The following is a 19,679-nucleotide window of genomic DNA, read 5'->3' as shown; positions in this document are numbered from 1 at the left end:
GAGTATGAGCAAGCTAGCACAAGTGCTGAGCATCCTTAGAAAAGTTATGAAATCGGAAAGATTTTACTAAAAACAACTACGAATCTAGTGACAATTGACAATGAAGGTGACATTGTTGAAGACTTGACTCTTACTGATGCCATAAGGGATGTTGTAGAAGAAGAGAAGGAACTGATAATGACGACGTTGCATTTGCTGATGATACAAAAAGTGAACATTATTTTACAAGTGGAAAAATACTGACAATTATATTACCCACTGTAAGGTTTTCTCTGATAACAATGATCTCCGAAATAGAAATATACAAAACATTGTGGGCGTGCTTTTGTTGTTTTCAGTAGCGTTGATCGATACCATTGTTGCTAAAAAAATTTTCAAGTGCAATAATTTATCGCCTCCTGTGATTGTGAATGAAATGTACGTTACAATTGCGTGCATGACGATTTGAAACTGAATAAAATTTGTGCTCAGTGGGTGGCCCACAGGCTCACTGATCTGCAGAAACGTGTGACAATGTACCAGGAATTGTTGCATCTATCCAATAAAGACTGTAAATTTTATGGTGATGCGAACAGTGAACATACTGGTAATAATATTATATTTCTAAGCAATAAGAATAATAGCTACTCCAGTGTTTGAAGATATTATTTCCCAGAACAGATTCGAACTAAGATGTAAACTCCTTCATTTTGCTGACAACTGTAGGAAGAAAAGTTGCACAGAGGCTGCTAAACTATACGACATTTTCCCCATATTGTCACATCCGAATAACACATTCCAAAGTCTCTATCTCCCAAGACAAAGCATATCCACTGACGAATCTCCGATAATATTTATCTTTCAAACAGTACTTGCAGCTAAAAGGATCAAAATTTGCCATAAAAATGTATGAATTGTGTGAATCTGCAACTGGATAACTGTGGTTCTTTATGGTTTAGTCTGGCAATACAACGAAATTTGAATCATCATTGATTACACCAAACACATTTAGTAGAACATATTCTAAATAAAGGCAGAACTGTTTGGATACACCTGGCAGCAATGCTGAAAGACAGAGGAACCGATTATATTGGCATACTGATCAATTAGAGATAAGATTTAAAAAATGGGTGAATTATTTGCTCAGCATTCAGGGCCCACCTCTATAATGAAATGCAGTGCCAAGAAGTAAGTCATACTGATCTCTACATTTCACAGTGACGAAGCTCAAAAAGAAAATGCCCGTGTGTGTTTTGGACTATAATAAACAAATGGGAGGCGTCGACCTCAAGGATCAGCTGTGGCAGACGTATCTACTATCTTGTAGAGATGAAACATATGAGTGATATACGAAGCTCTTCAGAGAACTTCTAAATGCCACAGTGGTCAATTCCATGATAATTTAAAAACAAACTAATGAACAGCAAATTGATCTCTTATTATTCATAATTCTGCTAGCACCTTCAGTTCGGAGTTTTGGAACAGAAAATGCGCCAAAGATTAGATGACGCCACAATTCTATTGAAAGAGAGGCACTTTTCCAGAAGAATTCCACATAGGGGGAGTAAGACGAGACCGTAAAGAAGGTGCGTTGTGTGTTCTAAACATGGAAAGAAAAAAACACATTGTGTTTCCTGCCATATTTGAGATTTTGGACCCTGAGTCGAAGAATGTTTTGAGGTGTATCACACCAAGGAAAATTTTTAAGGTAATGTGGACTTCATAATACTGTTTGACGAAGCTTAGTAAGTATTACTTGAAATTTTCAGAACTTTGTAACTTTTTTCAAGTGAGTTAAGGCCATTTTAATAAACTGCTGCATTTAAATTTCCACCATCACTGCACTAGCGCCAAGTTTAATGGCCACTGTCAGCAAAGAGTTAAAGCAGTTTTGTAATTGTACAGAAAGGAAACTGAAAAAGGATCTTCAATGGCAACATTAATTGGTGAACCAGGAAAAATTTAGATGGACCACAAAAAGGAAAATGTGAAAGAAATCTATTTTGTCATTATTCAATAATTAGAGAAACTGGTTTAATAATAATAATAATAATAATAATAATAATAATAATAATAATAATTGTACCTGGATATAAATTGTTTAGTTGCTACATAATTTTGAACTAAAACAAATTTTGTAAAATATGTAGTCATTCAAAACCACTCAAGAACAGAAAAAGCAACGAAGCAAAGTGGCCTCTTTTGTCATTAGAATGAAATTATTTCAGACATATTACAACATTTAGATAGTTTCTATACTTGTGTCTGTTGAGAAAAAAAAAAAAAAAAAGAAAGAACAGCACTTCAGTTTTTAGCAGTCATATTTTCCTACTCCAAACTTGATAAGGAGAGTGTTTACGCATCTCTTCCTTCATAATACAAGTATGAGGAGCACAGCTGTACAAGAACAAGACTAAGATATGTACTGATTAGTGAAACTGATAATTGTATCTACATCCACACCATAAGCTGGTATGAAGGAATATGTGATATGATACGATACACAACATTGCACATATAGAGTATTATTCAAAGGGCAATATATTAAAAAGATGAAGGCAATGTTGCGCCTTGTGGGAAATTTGGTGACGCATAGAAGATTGGTAAAAGAAAGATTACATTGGCCAACAAATTTTTTGTTGCATTTCTATCAACAGCTGTTATTAACTAATTTGTGGGTGCTGATTTCAGACCTGAGGTTAGTTCTTTTCTGAAAGCTCTGCTTTTTCTGCAATCGACATATGTCAAAATTTCAGTTTTCATTTTTTCTCATTTATCTCATAGCGTATGTGGAAATATATTTGATTGAACTATCTTAAAATTAGCTGGGCAATAAAAATGAAATTGCAACATGCTCTAAATTCCTTCAGTAATACAAACTGAAACACATACAGTCATAAACTCTCTTAAAATTAGTTGATTAATAAACATTAAACTGCAATATAGTCTAAATTTCTTCAGTGGTACAAACGTAAACACATACAGTCCTAAACTGATTGCTATATTACACACTGTTACTATGCCATTATGTAATAGAACACACTTCAAACTGCACTTGTAATTGTCTACAAATAAACGCGAATTATTTGCACTGTATAATGTAACCTGTAATTCCTATAGAAGACCTGAGACATTATGACAATAAATTCTCTTCTGTAAAATATGAAAGAAAAGCCTCCTCCTGTTTTCGGAAGTATGAAACTTTTGTGTTGGGCTCAGTAATCCTTTTTCTTGCAATCTAGAGGCTAATGTTTGAGTTGCATGTTTGGAGAGACTCAAATCACGCACAAGGTCATTCAGCTCAGACTGTTAAACTTCTGAGTACTTACAGACACTTCAATACTAGAAGAATATTCGTCCTGTGCTATTCCTTCAGTCTCATCACTTGTCTCCGAATTTCTATCCTCATCTTCAGATATAGTAAATCCTTTAAAAACTTGAACTGGTAGCTCATCAATCGAATTGCTGAGAGGATACTGGGATATAAGGTATTGTGTCTATTTTTCTTGCCAATAATCTTTCTTAATGAGATTGTTGGATATTATTAATTATAGTAAGAATCAATTGACACTGATGACTAGAGCCCGGATGTTTAGGAATTTATAACAGTTAAAATAGGCAGGCAAAAAATGCAATAAAACTTAAAAAAAAAATGGCACAATAATCTTTGAAAAAGGCACTATAAATTTTAAAAAGGCATAATATATTTTAGCAATAAATTTAAATTATATCAACGTAACTCACATATTTACTTTGCAGGTGACACACATTGACTTATAAAATACTTCTTTTTTTTTTTTTTCGTGATTAACTGTCTTTTCACAAAACTTACATAACAAAACTGTTCCATTGGTTGAAAACACATGGGCAGCAAATTCACTAACGTAAGCATGAAGTTTACTTTTCAATGGTTTACTGAATTTAGGCATTATAGCTTCTGTCACCCGACAATAACTGACTGTTCCTCACTCAAATTTCTTTTGCTTACAATAATAAACACGTGTAGCACAAAATTGTAACAGTCAGATTTGAAAATACAAAAGCAAACAATTGGAAATGCTACGTGACCACTTCTATGAGAACGAACTTAATATTTAAAATTATAAAGCTGATTGTTGGTATCGTGAAGACATGACAATACTATATTTGTAACTGTGGATTGTCGTTCATTATTCATATTACACCAATAATATTAAAGCACGATTATGAGCAGATTAAGCACCGAATAAATTACTTTTATTTACTATTGTTAGTAAAGTTAGCCATTTCTTCAATATTTCAATTTCATACACATTACATTACAATTAATTAGAAAATTCCAAATAAAAAAAAATATATATTGGTTTAAAATGGCAAACAAAAAGGCATTTATTAGTAAGAAACAACTTAAAATGGCAAAATAAAAATTGCCTCTATCACTTTGATTTACGTTCATATCTATAGAGTAACAGCTAGCGTGTCTGGCCGCGAAACCAGGTGGCTCGGGTTCGATTCCCGGTCAGGGCAAGTTACCTGGTTGAGGTTTTTTCCGGGATTTTCCCTCAACCCAATACGAGCAAATGCTGGGTAACTTCCGATACTGGACCCCGGACTCATTCCACCAGCATTATCATCTTCATCTCATTCCAATGCTAAATAACCTAAGATGTTGATAAAGCGTTGTAAAATAACCTACTAAAATAAAAAATAAAAACTCTGATTTACTCCAAATCACATTTATATCTGGGCCATTCCATGTCAAATCAACACAAAAAAGTGGACTTTTCAACCCGACCACCTCAGATTTTCATTAAATTTGGTGGGATGGTAAAGAACCTTAAGTTAATTAATTATGTAAAATTTTAGCCCTCAATAATGCACGATATCCATACAGCAATTCTGTCAATATGAGAAAAAATGTAAAAATGTCGCATACTACGTCAACAAAAATAATTCATAACTTCTCTTCTAATTGAGGTAGAATCTTAAACTTGGGCTTATTTTAAAGCTAAGGGATCATATGTTTCAATAAAAATAGGTTTGCATCAAAGTAATGAATTCTTTATTGAATGGTCACGTGAAACACATTTTAACATTGAATATTTATAAATGGAGGGTCATAAATTATTTCGCGAAAAATGTATGTTATAGAGGAAAGAGTATTCTCCCTTTGGTGTAAGTTTCATTTTGGAAACGTTTCAGGAATATCAGTAAAAAAAATATATCAATGTATTGGTTTGTAGCACTTAAACCCATCTTACACCAACACTGCATGCGCGTGAGTTCGTACTTGTCTGATTATCTGCGTCGTCGATCTGTCAGGCCGTCATGAGTAGCAGTTTATACAGTCTTCAATTTCTACAAAACGTGCGATCTGTTTCAAGTGCAGTGTCGTTAGTTTTTGTAGTATGTGATAGTTTTGTGCAATGTAATGGAGTCGCGTTTTAAGTTATAGGCCTATGTTTGCTGCAATCCCGTCGAGAAATCAGGGCATTATAACTAGAGGAACAATTTAAAAAGTGTTATATCGTGGATACTTAATGTATTTGCTGATTTAAAACAGGAAAAAAGGTGTGCCCTATGTGTCGCAAAGAAAAAATATATATATAATATGATGCTATTACGCAGAATCCTCAGAATGGCTCTAGTAATGAAGAATACATTGATTCTGCAGGAAATGTAATACAAGTCTTTTTGACCAAGGTGTGTTCCTTATTAAACAAAAAAGTCTACAATAAGAGAAATATAAGAGACAGAAATTTGAAAATATTGTAAAAGATATTTAGTCTTCGATATTAAAGACGCCGAGGAACCAGGACCTTTCTGATTCTGAAATTTTGTCTCAGTTGCAGGAAAATTTTCAAAATTCAGGTAAAAGTGAGAAAATCACCATTTTAACACTACTACCTAAAAGCTGGAGCGTAAATAATATGAAAAACAGTTTCTTTCAGCTTTCGAATATATAATTCGGAAAGCAGAAGTCCTGGCAAAGGGAAAGGGAATTTTGTGTTCACCAAATCCGAAACCTGGAAAACCCTTGCTCGCGGCTGTTGCCGGTAAAGTTAAAGAATTCTGTTGTTCTGACGAGATAAGCAGAATGATACCGGTACCTGGTAAGAAATATTTGTTATGATTAAAGAATCAGGGAGTAAATCACATGAGCAGGAATGAATTATATGCAGTGTTTAAAAATTCTAACCCTGAAATGAAGGTAATATTCTCCAAATTTTCAGCTCTTAGACAAAGAAATTGTATTCTAGCTGGAGTTAGTGGAACTATACTGTCTGTGTTTGTGTCCTTATCAGAATGTAAAACTTTTGCCGGAAGCAATTTATTAAAGTTTCAGGTCTACGTGGATTTCTAGAAAATTTTTCTTTATACCTTCCAACTTATCAACATTTCTTGGCTACTATGGTGTGCAATCCTCCTCATATACATTTCTTGTTCAGGAAATGTACAGAATGTCCTGAACCATTCAAAATAAGAGAGGGTTTAGAGAAATGTTTCGAATAAAACTTCAGTGAATCAGTGACCTACAAGCTGTGGATGACGACTGACCGATCAACACTTGAGACCATAATGAAACCCACAGACAAATTTTTCGACTGTCTCTTGGAGAAACGTGATGATTTACTGACTCACTCATTTATATCATCTGAACAAAGTAAGTTTCTACGTGATATGAAATCATTTCTACAGCCATGCCAGCTTCTTGTGTTATGCAACTTCGCTGAAAACTATTTCGTAATCGAAGATGAAATTCAGTCATATCACAGGACTAATGTGCAGACAACCATTCTTACTTTCGTAATATATTATAGCGAATCGTCATCCTATACGGACTCTATTAAAAATCTGGTAATAATTTCACACTGCCCGAAATATGACACTACAGCTGTCCATCTGTTTCAAAAATATCTAATGGAGTCATTAAAACAAACATGTGTAATTCACCACAAAAATTATGTATTTCTCCAATGGATTCTCTGCTCAGTATAAAAATAGGAAAAAATTTCCTGAACCTCACATTACATGAAGAAGATTTTGGATTTCCAACAGAATTGCATTATTTTTGCATATCGCATGGCAAAAGAGCATGCAACGTTGTAGGTGGGACACTTACAAGGTTTGCGGCTTGTGCTAGTTTGCGGAGACCATCCGATAAACAAATAACTACACCTAGGGAATTGTACGACTGGACAAGGGATCATCTCCCAAACAATAATACCGTTTATGTGACTGAAAAATGCTACAGTGAAGAGGAAAAAATGCTTGCTCTTCTATTTGCAAAATTCACCGCAGTGCCTGCAACACAAGTTTCATACAATCCTGCTGTTTAGGATGGGTATTATACTTGCTAAGCAGTTTTAAAATGCAGCTGAATCAACGCAGCATCCTGTCTGGAAAGATGATCAGGCTATTTCATCTCAGCAATGAAAGATAAGCATTTCTTACAGAACTTGAGGTTTAACAAAATCCATGTGACAATTTATTTGAGGTAATAATTAAAAAAAAAATCGAATTATGTACTACATGTTAAATTACATAGTGACATTCAAGAATATGATCAAATATAATTAAATACAACGAATGTGTGGGACATAATTATCGCGACTTATACGGTTAGCTTACGCTTGCAGTGACATAATAATTTTTATCTTTGTAACCTATGATGATTCCAAGTTGAAACTTATCAGTTCATTATATCACTAATTGAGGCGTACTATATATTTTTTTCCTTAAAATAGAACTCCCGCATTTTTAAATATGAATATATGAAAATTGTTTCACCATGTTTTTTAGTATAATTGAATACATGCAGAAAACAAGATAAGCAATAAAAACTATCACATATTAAGAATGTAACACCCAATTTTTGTAAATTTATCTGGAGACGTTGTTCAGATATATAATTTTAATTGAAGCGGCGTGCTTACAAAAATATGATTTTTCTTCATGTTTGAAACGCCACTGACAGAAAACGAAAAGCACAGGACATATGAAACTCGGCAGTTTTAGTTAGCGTGGCAGGTAAACAAACCCTCAAATTTTGAAAGAAATCTGAGTCGGTCGGGTTGAGCGCCTTGTTGATTTGATATGGAATGACCCATCTATGCAAATAATGATTAACTTCCACCCAGTGAAAAAAGGCATTTCGCCAAACATCCGGCCTCTACTGGATGATATATACAAAAAGTATGTAGAAAAAAAGACAAAAGTTTCCAGCCAAACCTCTTCACTACGTTACCAATACTTCACAACTTTAATCATTATATAAATTCTTCAAGGGAAGATACACACATCATTATTAGGTCCCCTAGAGAAGATGAACTGGAAGTAGCAAAGCTAGTAGACCTAGATCCAACTCAGGAAGAACATGTTTAAGATTGTATTGGAGACTACTTGTGCTTGCACAATTTTCCGTATTCCTTACAACACATGTTTTTCTGTCAGTCTCCTTTCCACAATCGTTTAATTTAAATCCGAAACTATTACAAAGTTTTCCACGTAATGGCTCGTAAGTTACATTTGAAAGTAAAGTTCACAAATATAGAAAACTGACCACTGATCTCTGAATAACCAGCAATCATGCACAATCTTTGAAACTGAACTGACCTAGGACTGCCGAAAGGTGATCTTTGATAGTTTCATAAACAACCAATGGACAAACTGAGGTGCATGTGAAAGAAACAGAAGCATTCAATTTGAAGAAATTCCATTACTAGAATCATTAACCTTCTTTCAATTGCAAACTTTCAAGTATCTTCAGGTGGTTATTTTGACAAAGAATAAGTTGTCCACAAAAACAACAAGAAAAAAAGAAATGAATATATGGGACAACCTTCCATAGTTTGTGAATGTAAACGATTGCATAAGCTGAGTTCTCATAGAAAAAACTATTAAGGAGGGATTAGTGTGTAGATACACTTACAGGATTACTGCCTTTAGCTTTCTGAAGGAAAATAACCAGAACTTGTCAATCACAGCTTAAGACTACCGCACAAAATAATATATTTACACATTTTATGCTAAAAAGGCTTTCCAACGCAGTTATGTTTTCTTTACGACACGACAATTTATAATAGGTTCGGTTACTCGCTTGATCATATTTGATTGGTTACTTGGATTTCAAAATTGATCGATAACTGATTACATCAACAGCTCTAATTATATGTTAATACAGATGAAACTATTTTTAGTAGGTAGTTTCGTTAACTTTATTAAGATATGATATGATATATATTTGATGTCGACATTTACATCCATGTAATGAGGACCTCACAATTTGTATCCAGTGCCACAATTACATTTGTTACAGTTATACCTTTTGTAGACGCTCTTATAATTTAACTTTCGACCCCATTTACATCATTCAAAATTGACACTTTTACGACTCTGTTCTTGATTTTCAGTACACTTATATCGAACACACTGTTTCTAATAATACTTGTTACTAAAACATATTACATCATTGTCCAATATGTTCGTTATTATGTCTGTTTCTTGTGCACATTTCATTTACAGATCTCACTAATTTTCTACATATTATACTTCGCTATCCTAGCTAGCCACATCCACCATACTCCTTACCTATTTTCATTACCTCTATCGTCTTATCTAACTTCCTATTATACTCCTCTAATTCATATTTCAATTTATTTACTAAGTCCTTAGTCATCTCCTCCTTAGCCGTCTCTGTAACAGAAATATCCATTTCACTATTTTCTGTTATAAACTCGCCATTCTTTTTCTTCACTTCACTTCCTACCATTTCAGCTCTTGCTCTCACAGAAACAGTTTCACTTCTCCTCTTGGCACTGACCTTCCCTCCTGCTAACCTAGTTAAATCACTTGAATTTTTACTTGTGTCACTAAACTTCATTGCATTTGTGGTACTTAAGCTGCTCTTATCTGATTTCTTCATATATGTTTTCTTCTTCTGTATTCTTGATCTCAGCATTTCCTGGTCTGTCTCGCTTCCTCTGGCACAATCTGCAATTCAGCTAATTCTCTGTCGTCTACACTTACCTGGTCAACGATCTTGTTATGATAGTTACTTTTCACCACAATTGCTGATTGAGCAGACTGTCCATCATCTGTCACGTTTATTTTGTCCCAGTTCAAATTCTGATCTTCGCTTAACATCTGTTTAGTTGGGCTGGTCGGTATTAATCTATGCCAATGATTTTCTTCAATTTCCCTACTTTCTAGTTTGTGTGATAACTACGGTTGCTTCATTTTCTTTTACTCTTGACCATTCTTCTTCCTCACGATTGTAATTCCAGCAGTTTGCCCATTCCTACCTTGTGACCTCGTGTCTTCAGATCTCCTCTGCTCTTTTGTATATTGATGTACTCGCTTCTTCGTACTTAATCCAAACATTGGATGATCTTCATTTGTCTTACAGAATTCTACATCATAGAATTTCCCAGTGATTTTTAATTTGTCTTCATATAATTTTGCAAAGTGACCATTCATTCACTCTTGCCGCATTCAGCAGTAGCTTCCTTTTACATTTGATCTCATAGCTGAGGTCTTTTTCAACTCTCATTCCCATTTCTCGCACTCTGTGTAAGTTTCTTAATATTTTTTGTTTGGTTACTACATTTGAGAATCTTATCACAATAGGCCTTTTACATCCTAATCTGATTCTATAAGTCTCCTCGATGTCTTCTGCCCTTACCTTCAGTTTGAAGATCTCGTAGCATACTCTGGGTACTGCCTCCCCGGTTTCTATTGCGAATTTAGTCCCTTTTCCTCTACTCCGAAGAATAACAATGTTCTTTTTCTTTGACCTATTTCGTACTGTTTAATTTTCCTTTTCATTTGTTCTATTTCTTGTCTCAGCCATTCAATCTTCTCACTGTGTCCCTGTATGTTTATCTTAACTCTTTCAATATCCTGTATGTAGTCACTTGATACATTATTATTTGTTCTTTCTTCATTATTTAGATCTACTATATTCCGATCTACTAATTCTTTCGAGCATTTCCTGAGGACAATGCCTCTCTACTTGCAACATTAGAGCCACACTCACCTTGCATCCGTTCACTACCAGTACTTATTGAAAATTGTTATTAATATATATTACTTCATAATTCGGAATAAGCGACTTCAAGTAATTTGAGACAATAGCAACTAAATGCATAAAATTTAGGTAACACTGAAAGCCACAGAAACATTCTTGACATTATAATTATAATATAAGTACAGTATCATGTTTGGAGAATGAATGTACGGGTATATAATGGACTGAATAAAATATTTAAAGAGACTGTAATAACAATTAAAAAGAAGACTGGTATGGGTTGGTAATTTGGTAAGAGACGAAATGTGACGTGATCAATAGATAGAACAGAGAAAAATCCTCTCAGGCACCGAGACTCGAACCACGGTTTTCAGCTCTATGTGCTGACGTTTTATCCACTAAGCCACACCGGATTCCAGTTCCGATGCTGGATCGAAACCAACTCAGTTTAAGTTCTACCTCTAGTTTTCCCTTTGGAGGCCTAACCTCATGCACTGTATCACAGAATATGTGACAGTGGCACAATGTCCAATGTACTATGTATAGAGGTGCACTTATTACGAGTGACTAGGTGGCCAGGATCCGACAGGATGAGCGCTGTCTTGAAAAATTAAAATTAAATTATGGTTTATTTAACGACACTCGCAACTGCAGAGGTTATCTCAGCATTGCCGGTGCGCTGGAATTTTGTCCCGCAGGAGTTCTTTTACATACCAGTAAATCTACCGACATAAGCCTATCACATTTAAACACAATTAAATGCCATCGACCTCTGCTGGGATCGAACCCGCAACCTTGAGCATAGAAGCCCAGCGCTATACCAACTATGCTACTGAGGGCGACGCTGTCTTGAATCACTAAGTGATTGCTTACACATATATTATTGTGATGTACCGAAGTACATATGATATTTCAGTGCAGGAATTCTGCGTTATCATATGATGAAGAATGGGTAGAACAGGGAAATGATAACGCAAAATTCCTGCAAGGAAATATCATATGTACTTCGGTGCATCATAATAACAAATATGATTGGCATAGTAGAAAGAAAAAACAGCAGGAAAGGATGAGTAGAAGACACTGTAATACATAGACAACAAATGAAGGCTAAAGAAGCAGCATCAACAGTGGCAGTATTAGTGATAGCGTTAGTAGTAGTGGTGATAATTTAAATGTCACTAACGTCTCTCCAATATCAAAATATCTTCAGTTTTTCTCATGAATAACAATCATATATACTGGTACATCCAACCATCTTTATATTACAACAGCCACATCGACAATCCCAATCCTCAGCCATTTCGATGTCGTGTATCTCCTATATATAAATCTATCCCACATTTTCTTCATAATGTCTTCCTCCTTTCATAATTTCCGTGATCTACCATTTCTCAATCGTCCTGGTGCTTCCAATTAGTAGATGGTTTTTGGCCTTCTTTCAAAATAGGTCTTGGTTATGACCAAACCACCCCATGTCATAATGCATTGCAAATTAATGTTGCATGTGATAATATTAATGAAGCAATGAAACAAAGGATAGTACGAAGACTCGCAGACACACTCACCTATCGGTCAGAATCTCATTCTCCTCTGTTGTAACTTCCAGTTTCAGCTCGTCCTTTACTGTATCCAGGTCACACAACTCTTCCTAAAACATACAGCGGGAATAGAACAGAAAGATGGCGCAATTTTTCACTTGCAGTAAATCGATTTTCATGACATACACTTACATTTTTTTAGTTGGTTATTTTACGACGCTTTATCAACTGCTGTCGTTATCTAGCATCTTAATGAGATGAAGGTGATAATGTTAGTGAAATGAGTTGGGGTCCAGCGCCGAAAGTTACCCAGCCAGCATTTGCTCTGAAAGGGTTGAGGGAAAACCCTGGGAAAAACCTCAACCAGATAACTTGTTTCAACGAGAATTTGAATCCGGACCCGCTCATTTCACGGTCAGACATTACTCCACAGTGGTAAACTGCTTATTTTTAAATCCAATTGAAATTTCAGTAAGAGAAGGAAACACAGTTATGTGAAAGTCAAACTTTGTTTCATTTTATGCAATTTGACGTGGAGTGACGCAAATGCAAAATTCACATGTCTGACCAAAGAAAATCCCCATAAGATGCGGTACACAAGTTCCAGCACCGTTTAGTTGCAACGTGCAGTGTGGTTTGGTGAAAAATAATTTGACTGATCAATACATTTTCGGGGATCATCTTATGAGGTAAAGTACTTACAATTTTTGTGAGATTTCCATTAGTGGAGCAAATGCCGTACCACATGCGAGGAATAATGTATTTCCATCATGACAGCCTGCTGCCTCATTTTTCAGGGAAAGTAAAGCAATATATATTGACTCCCAGGACGTTAGATAGGTGGACTCTTGCCTTTGTCAGCTACATTTTCCGATTTTACTCCATTAGAATATTGTTTGTGGGGATGGTTTAAATACATTGTGTATAGTGTGGAAGTGAATACCTGAGAAGACTTGGCACAATATATCTGCGTAGTAGCCGAGGAGATTTTTAGCCTACAACAGAAGACAGGGAATGCAGCATGTGCAGTTCACACTCGGTAACTGTGTGAACTGCTGCAGAAGGTGGGATCTTTAAAAACCGGTTTTAACACAGATTCCGCAAGTGTATAACAACGTGAATGTTCTGCAATAAGTTTATAATACACCCAGTACCATCTTTGTAGATAATTTAAATGCTTCAACCTTAAAAGCTTCCATGTTTATGGTTAACATTTAGGGAGATATAGCGCACCCAAGTTTAAAAGTAGGTATGACATACACTATGTGATCAAAATTATCCCGAACCCACCTCAAAATGAAATACAAGTTTGGGCAGCCCTTCACTGGGAACAGTCGTTGTCAGTACGGTGTTGGCCCAACCTTAGCCTTCATGACAGCCTTCACTCTCGCAGGCATACTTTCAATCAGGCAGTGAAAGGTTTCCTGGAGAATGGAAGCTCATTCGTCCCCGAGCACCGAAATGAGAAGAGGTATTGATGTGGGTCAGTGTGGTCTAGCACGATGTTGGTGTTCCAAAACATCCCAGAGATGTTCTATCGGATACAAATCAGGACTCTGCACAGATCAGTCCATTAGTGCGACGTTGCCGTCGTCGTCAAACCACTCCCCAAGCCCTACAGCATGGACAGGTGCTTGGTTGAGTTGAAAGCCACAATGGTCATCCCTGAACTGGTCTTTGACGGTAGGGAATATGAAAGTGGTTAAAATGTCAACATACACTTGTGCCGTGACAATACCACGTAAAACAACTAGGGGACCAAGCTCCCTATAGAAGAAACATGATAACACTGAAACCCCACCAGCCCTGAATTTCACAGTCGGCATTATAAAGGCTGGTAGATGTCGTTCACCAGGCATTCGCCACTTCCAAATCCTACCATCGGGTCGTCACCTTGTATATCATCACTCCACAAAATGGTTTTCCACTCTTCTAGGGTCTAGTTTCGATGCTCCTTACTGTATACCATGCGAGGTGGCATTTGACATTTGCCTGTGTGATATGTGAATATGGGCAACTGCTCGGCCATGAGAACCAAGTTTACGCACAGTCATGGTGCTTGAAGATCCTGTTGCAGTTTGGAATTCCTGTCATGGTGGCAGTGGATGGTTGACGATTATGTGACGACTACGCTATACGACTCTTAATGGTCTCTAGAAATCATGCATGGTCGGCCTGCATGCTTTTGAGTTGTACACATCCCTTCATGTTTCCACTTCAGTATAACATTACTAGCAATGGACCTAGGGATGCTTAGGAGAGTGGAAATCTCGCGCACAGACTTCTTACCACCAAACCACGTTGAAAGTCCACGAGTTCCTCAGACTGTCCCATTATAATGTCACCTGACAGCTGTCTGATGTCTGTTGACTACTGTGTCGCCTTCTGTGATAAAAACACGTTTTTCGGAGTGTCCGGATACTTTTGATCACATAGTGCATGTTTATATGAAATTTTTAATCAGGATGAAGTCAGAAATCAGAGCCTAGAGTAATGCGAAATGTTCGTGAATTACCAGAGAAAGAGCGAGAGAGGGAGAGGGGGATGGAGAGAGGAAGAGGGGGAATGAGGATGGGGTGGGGAGGGGGAGTGACAGGGAGAGGGGGAGGTGGAGAAGGGAGTGGAGGGGAGAGGGAGATGGGGAGGAGAGAGAGAGTGAGTGTGAGAGTGTGTGAGAGAGAGAGAGTGTGTGTGTGTGTGTGTGTGTGCGTGCGTGCGTGTGTGTCAGAGTCAGTGTATAGAGGAGAGTACTGCATTCCTTTGACGTGACAAATGCCAATGCAGAGGTCATATTTACTCGAGGAAACTCAGTACAATGCAGAACTTGCAAAGAAACACAGGTTTCTGGTGTAATATCCCATAGCTATCTTGAAGAATGCTGTGTTATTGTGCAGTTAACTACTCTCAAAGGTCAGAGAAAAATGACAGTTTTGTAATTGCTAAAGACAGGAAACGTGAACTGGCACCTCTTCTTCAAGATAAAATTGTAAACCGGGGCCATTTTGATAAAATGTATGTAGGTTATGCTCTAGCATTTCTAAACCGAGATATTTCAGCAGCCATCAAATTTTACATTTAACAAAAAAAGTTTATGGTAAACATTTCACAACAGCTTGGTTTTTTTGAGGTAATGCATAAAAATGGTCCTGTTTAATGAATTATCGTTGTACAAAATTAATATTAAGTCACAAACTCGAGGAGAATATACCACAACGATTAATTTTCTCAATGACATAATGTTTATAATTCAAAATATCAAGGTGGGCAAAAGTGGATGTTGGAAACCATTCCAAACTGAAAATACTGGCAACAAAAACAGTTCTTGACATTCAAGAAAGTTGTCTTAATAAAGCGAACTTCAAGTATCTTATGCAAGGTAGATGCACACAGGATGCGTTAGAAAATTTATTTTCTACTGTTCATTCCACAAATTCAATCCCGGATGCAAAAGAATTCAAAACTGCATTATGATTAATATCGATCTGTCAAATTTTCTCATTAATGAAATAAGAAAGTTAAGCAGTCTGCGATTCTGAGCAATTAGTTGAGTTTCTAGATACAGATGTAAGTAAACCCCACAGAGAAAGGCATAGTCAAGATGAATGTGAGCAAAAGGAAATTGATATAAATTGTAATTTAACTGAAAATGGAAATGACTTGAGTGAACAAGTGCTTTACTATTTGTTGGGATCAGTTTTGTTGAAAATAAAACAAAATAAGTCAAATAGTATTTGTGGAAACTGTTTTTCATCTGTAATAACTTGTAACAGGGATGAATCTATAAATTTTACGAGCACATCAGTGACTTTCAAGTTTTACAAGGAAATGTCACTTGTATACTGTACCCTTGTAAATTGTTTCATATAATCCTGAATGTGAATGAATGAATGAATGAATGAATGAATGAATGAATGAATGAATGAATGAATGTTAGCCATGATGTCCCATGTTGGGCACAGGCCTCCTGTGATGGGGTTAGAACCCCCTCTACAGGGATGCTTCAAGTGTACTCACTTGGCGAGCCAATCCAGGCGAGCTTGTCATGTACACTACTTTTGTGACACGGTTAATAATTCTATTCATATAATCCTAAATACAGAAAAATTTTTTAGAAACAAAAGTGAAACACTGGTAGAAAATGAGGTGACACTAAAGACTTTGACGTCTTTATTCATTAACACTTCAACTCATACATTCTCAACTTGTATTTATTGTTAACAAAATTGTCTGTTACAGCAAATGCACTACAACTATGTGCTAAATGTGGCAGTTAAAGTGTTGCTATGAGAATTGCAATAGAAAATCGATGATTTTATTCCTATTGAAGTGGATAGGACATAAATAATAAAATGTTATCTCTAATGAGTCACTTCACTATGACAATTACAATTACAATTAGCCCATGTACATTCCTATTGGGAAAGGGCCTCTTTTGTTTGAAAGGAAGCTAGTTTCTGCAGTCCCAATTAGCCCATCCAGGAAAGATCGGCCTAATTTGTTGTCCTGATAGCTGTTTGCACTAGTTGGTGCCAGGTTCTTCTCTCTTTTGCTATCACAATTCACTTGCTGCCAAAGGTTCTCCTGAGTTCATTTGTCCAGCAGGTTCCCTGCTCTGCCAGTGTTCCTCTGTCCAGTCCTGGGGTCCCAAACAGTCACTCTGTGTGTTCATCTGATGGGGTGTTGTCTCACGATGGGTCCTGCCTACCTCCATTTTAAGGAGCTTCCTGTAGTCACAACGGCTTTTAATCATGTTCTCTTTCTTATTTCGTGGTTTTGCATTCTGTCTTTCAATGTTTTGCCCAAACGTTTTCTTTCCAACTTTCTTTGACAGATTCTTCTTGCTTGTCTGTGCTTCTTTGTTAAATTCCATGTTTGAGGGCCATATAATTGGGCTGGTAGAATGCACATGTTCATTATTTGGCCTTTCAAATTTATATTTTAGGATTTGTCCAAGAGTATAAATCCTGAAGACCAGAATTTGGACCTTGCTGATGAGATGCATCGGGCTATTACTTTATCCATCGTGTTCTCAAAACAAGTGCTTTGACTCAAGTATGCAATTTCTTGGACGTATTCCAGAGGTCCGTTATCTGCTAATGTGATGTCTACAAATACCTTACTATAATAATACCGGACAGCTAGCAGTTCTGCGCGCGAACAATGCTGGTGCTGCTACCTAGGCGACCGGTGTGGCGATACTCGCGAAACAAGCTGTAATCAACTGCAATGAATATTGTTGCTGGGCTGGTTAATAGTTTTATTAATTAGTGCTGTGTTAAAATGTCAGGGTGATGTGATGTTTATAACTGCAACAAAATTACAGTATTACAAATTGCTCCAAATCGTACTTTCGATTTCTGAGGGATCGTAAAACATGAGTCAACAACATTCTTTAGTAGACCTATTTCCTTCGTCTTTGTGTTGATAGATAAATACAAATTAGGTTTTTTATTTAGACTTAATAAATGAATAGACGTTAAAATGTATTAGAAATTTTAAGGTTTTATCAAATTAAGTTTTATTGTTGTCCACATGGCTTTACTAATTATTACAAGCATCAGATTACTATCAATTTTATCTTCGCAGTTCTCAGCAATACGTATATAAAGCATTACTGTAAATTCATTCTTAATGTCAGAATTGATTTTGTCTCACTAAACCAAAGAAAAAAATATGTAACAATTAATTACGGGAAGTAATATGCAGCTTTGATATAAGATAATAATTTTACATTAAATATTATTCAACATTTCTTAAGTGTTTCATTTATTATTCAACATTAGTAAGTCACGGTTTAAACAACAGTCCGAAACCTGCTATTTGTATTTGTGGACGTAATTCCACGCCACTCTGCTAGATGTCAAGTCCGCGATATTTCGCACTCACGTCAATGCTGCTAGTATACAGCTGTCCGGTATTATTACATAAGGTATTTGATGTCTACTTCTTTGTTATTTGTCATCAACTTTGTCTTTGTGGAGTTAGGCCTACTTTTGATCTCAGGATTTTTAGCTCTGTAATATGTGTCTTCTTCAATTGATCTGGTGTTGTGGCTATGAGTACTATGTCATCTGCACACCTCACGATTACGACAATATTGTTTATTATTCCATATCTCCTATACTCAATAAACCACAACAACATGTATGATATTGCCTTTAATGACTACCAGTATCTCTTAAACACTGATTCTGGTGTGTGTGTGTCTGTGTCTGGGTGTGTGTGTGTCTGTCTGTCTGTGTCTGTGTGTGCGTGTATGTGCACGCGCATGTAGCCATAGTTTAAATTTACGGTACACTGAATAAAGGAATAAATAATTTTACATAGAAAATATTAAAGGCTTTCCCATATGCTCATCTAGAGGTTCATTGATACGGTAACCATCTGTAAGAAAAAGATTACAAATTCAATATTGAAAGAAGAACAGCCAGAAAACCCTATGGGATCAACATACCTCAACTTTACACTTTGTTCTAAGAAAATCAGTAGGCACTGCAGTTTCCTCAGCTTTAATATCTGATGTAAGATCATAGCTGTGGTCCACGCATTCTGTCTTTATTCCAGTGACATGGAGATCTAATAAATTTCCATCCTGCAGAAGACAGAACATAATGAATAAGTAAAATATAACAGCTTATATGGATTTGAATCCAAGTGCTACATGATGCACTCTGACCCTCATACTGGGACCTCACAGCTAATTAAGGCACATACTAAAAACAGTACAAAGAAAATAATCGATAGTAAAATAAGAACAAGATAATAGGTGCATACAATACACAAAATGGAAAATGTTTACTTATAGAAGTGAGAAATATATTGTAATTACGTGTCTGAAGTAGACAACTGAAGGGTAAGAAAATCACTATACTGATAGCTATTTCGTCTGTAAATACTTTTTACGAATCGAAATAACTCAAGAGACATTTAGGAAACACATTTGAACTGGAAAAAAAAAATTGTGCTACTGACACTGATAACATAATTATTCTAGTTCAATATCAGTTTCAGAATAATTCAGTGTAGGTCATCCACGACGAAGTTTTTAACGACCCTCAAGACATGACCAACGGCAATTTTACAAATAGCCAGTAAGACTTCCACTTTTGATAGGATGAGAAGACAGGAATCAACAAGTACGAGTCTGTCGGAAT

The 19,679-nt window shown here is 36.1% G+C and overlaps 1 protein-coding gene across 10 annotated transcripts in view; it reads right to left on the bottom strand.

The window, feature by feature from the left end:
* Positions 1-19,679, bottom strand: part of LOC138692616 (zinc finger protein ZFP2-like) — a 103,602-nt gene that overhangs the window by 63,826 nt on the left and 20,097 nt on the right. For all 10 annotated transcript variants that reach the window (XM_069815643.1, XM_069815645.1, XM_069815648.1 and 7 more), the window contains 2 exons: positions 18,980-19,117; positions 12,553-12,635 (listed from right to left, as the gene is read on the bottom strand). In XM_069815643.1, the coding sequence (XP_069671744.1) occupies positions 12,553-12,635; positions 18,980-19,117 (221 nt within the window). The remainder of the gene's footprint in view (positions 1-12,552; positions 12,636-18,979; positions 19,118-19,679) is intronic.

This window comes from Periplaneta americana, chromosome 17 (genome assembly GCF_040183065.1).
Source record: "Periplaneta americana isolate PAMFEO1 chromosome 17, P.americana_PAMFEO1_priV1, whole genome shotgun sequence".
NCBI lineage: Eukaryota > Metazoa > Arthropoda > Insecta > Blattodea > Blattidae > Periplaneta > Periplaneta americana.
The sequence above is the reverse complement of the archived record's forward strand: the minus strand, read 5'-3'. Positions and strand labels throughout refer to the sequence as shown.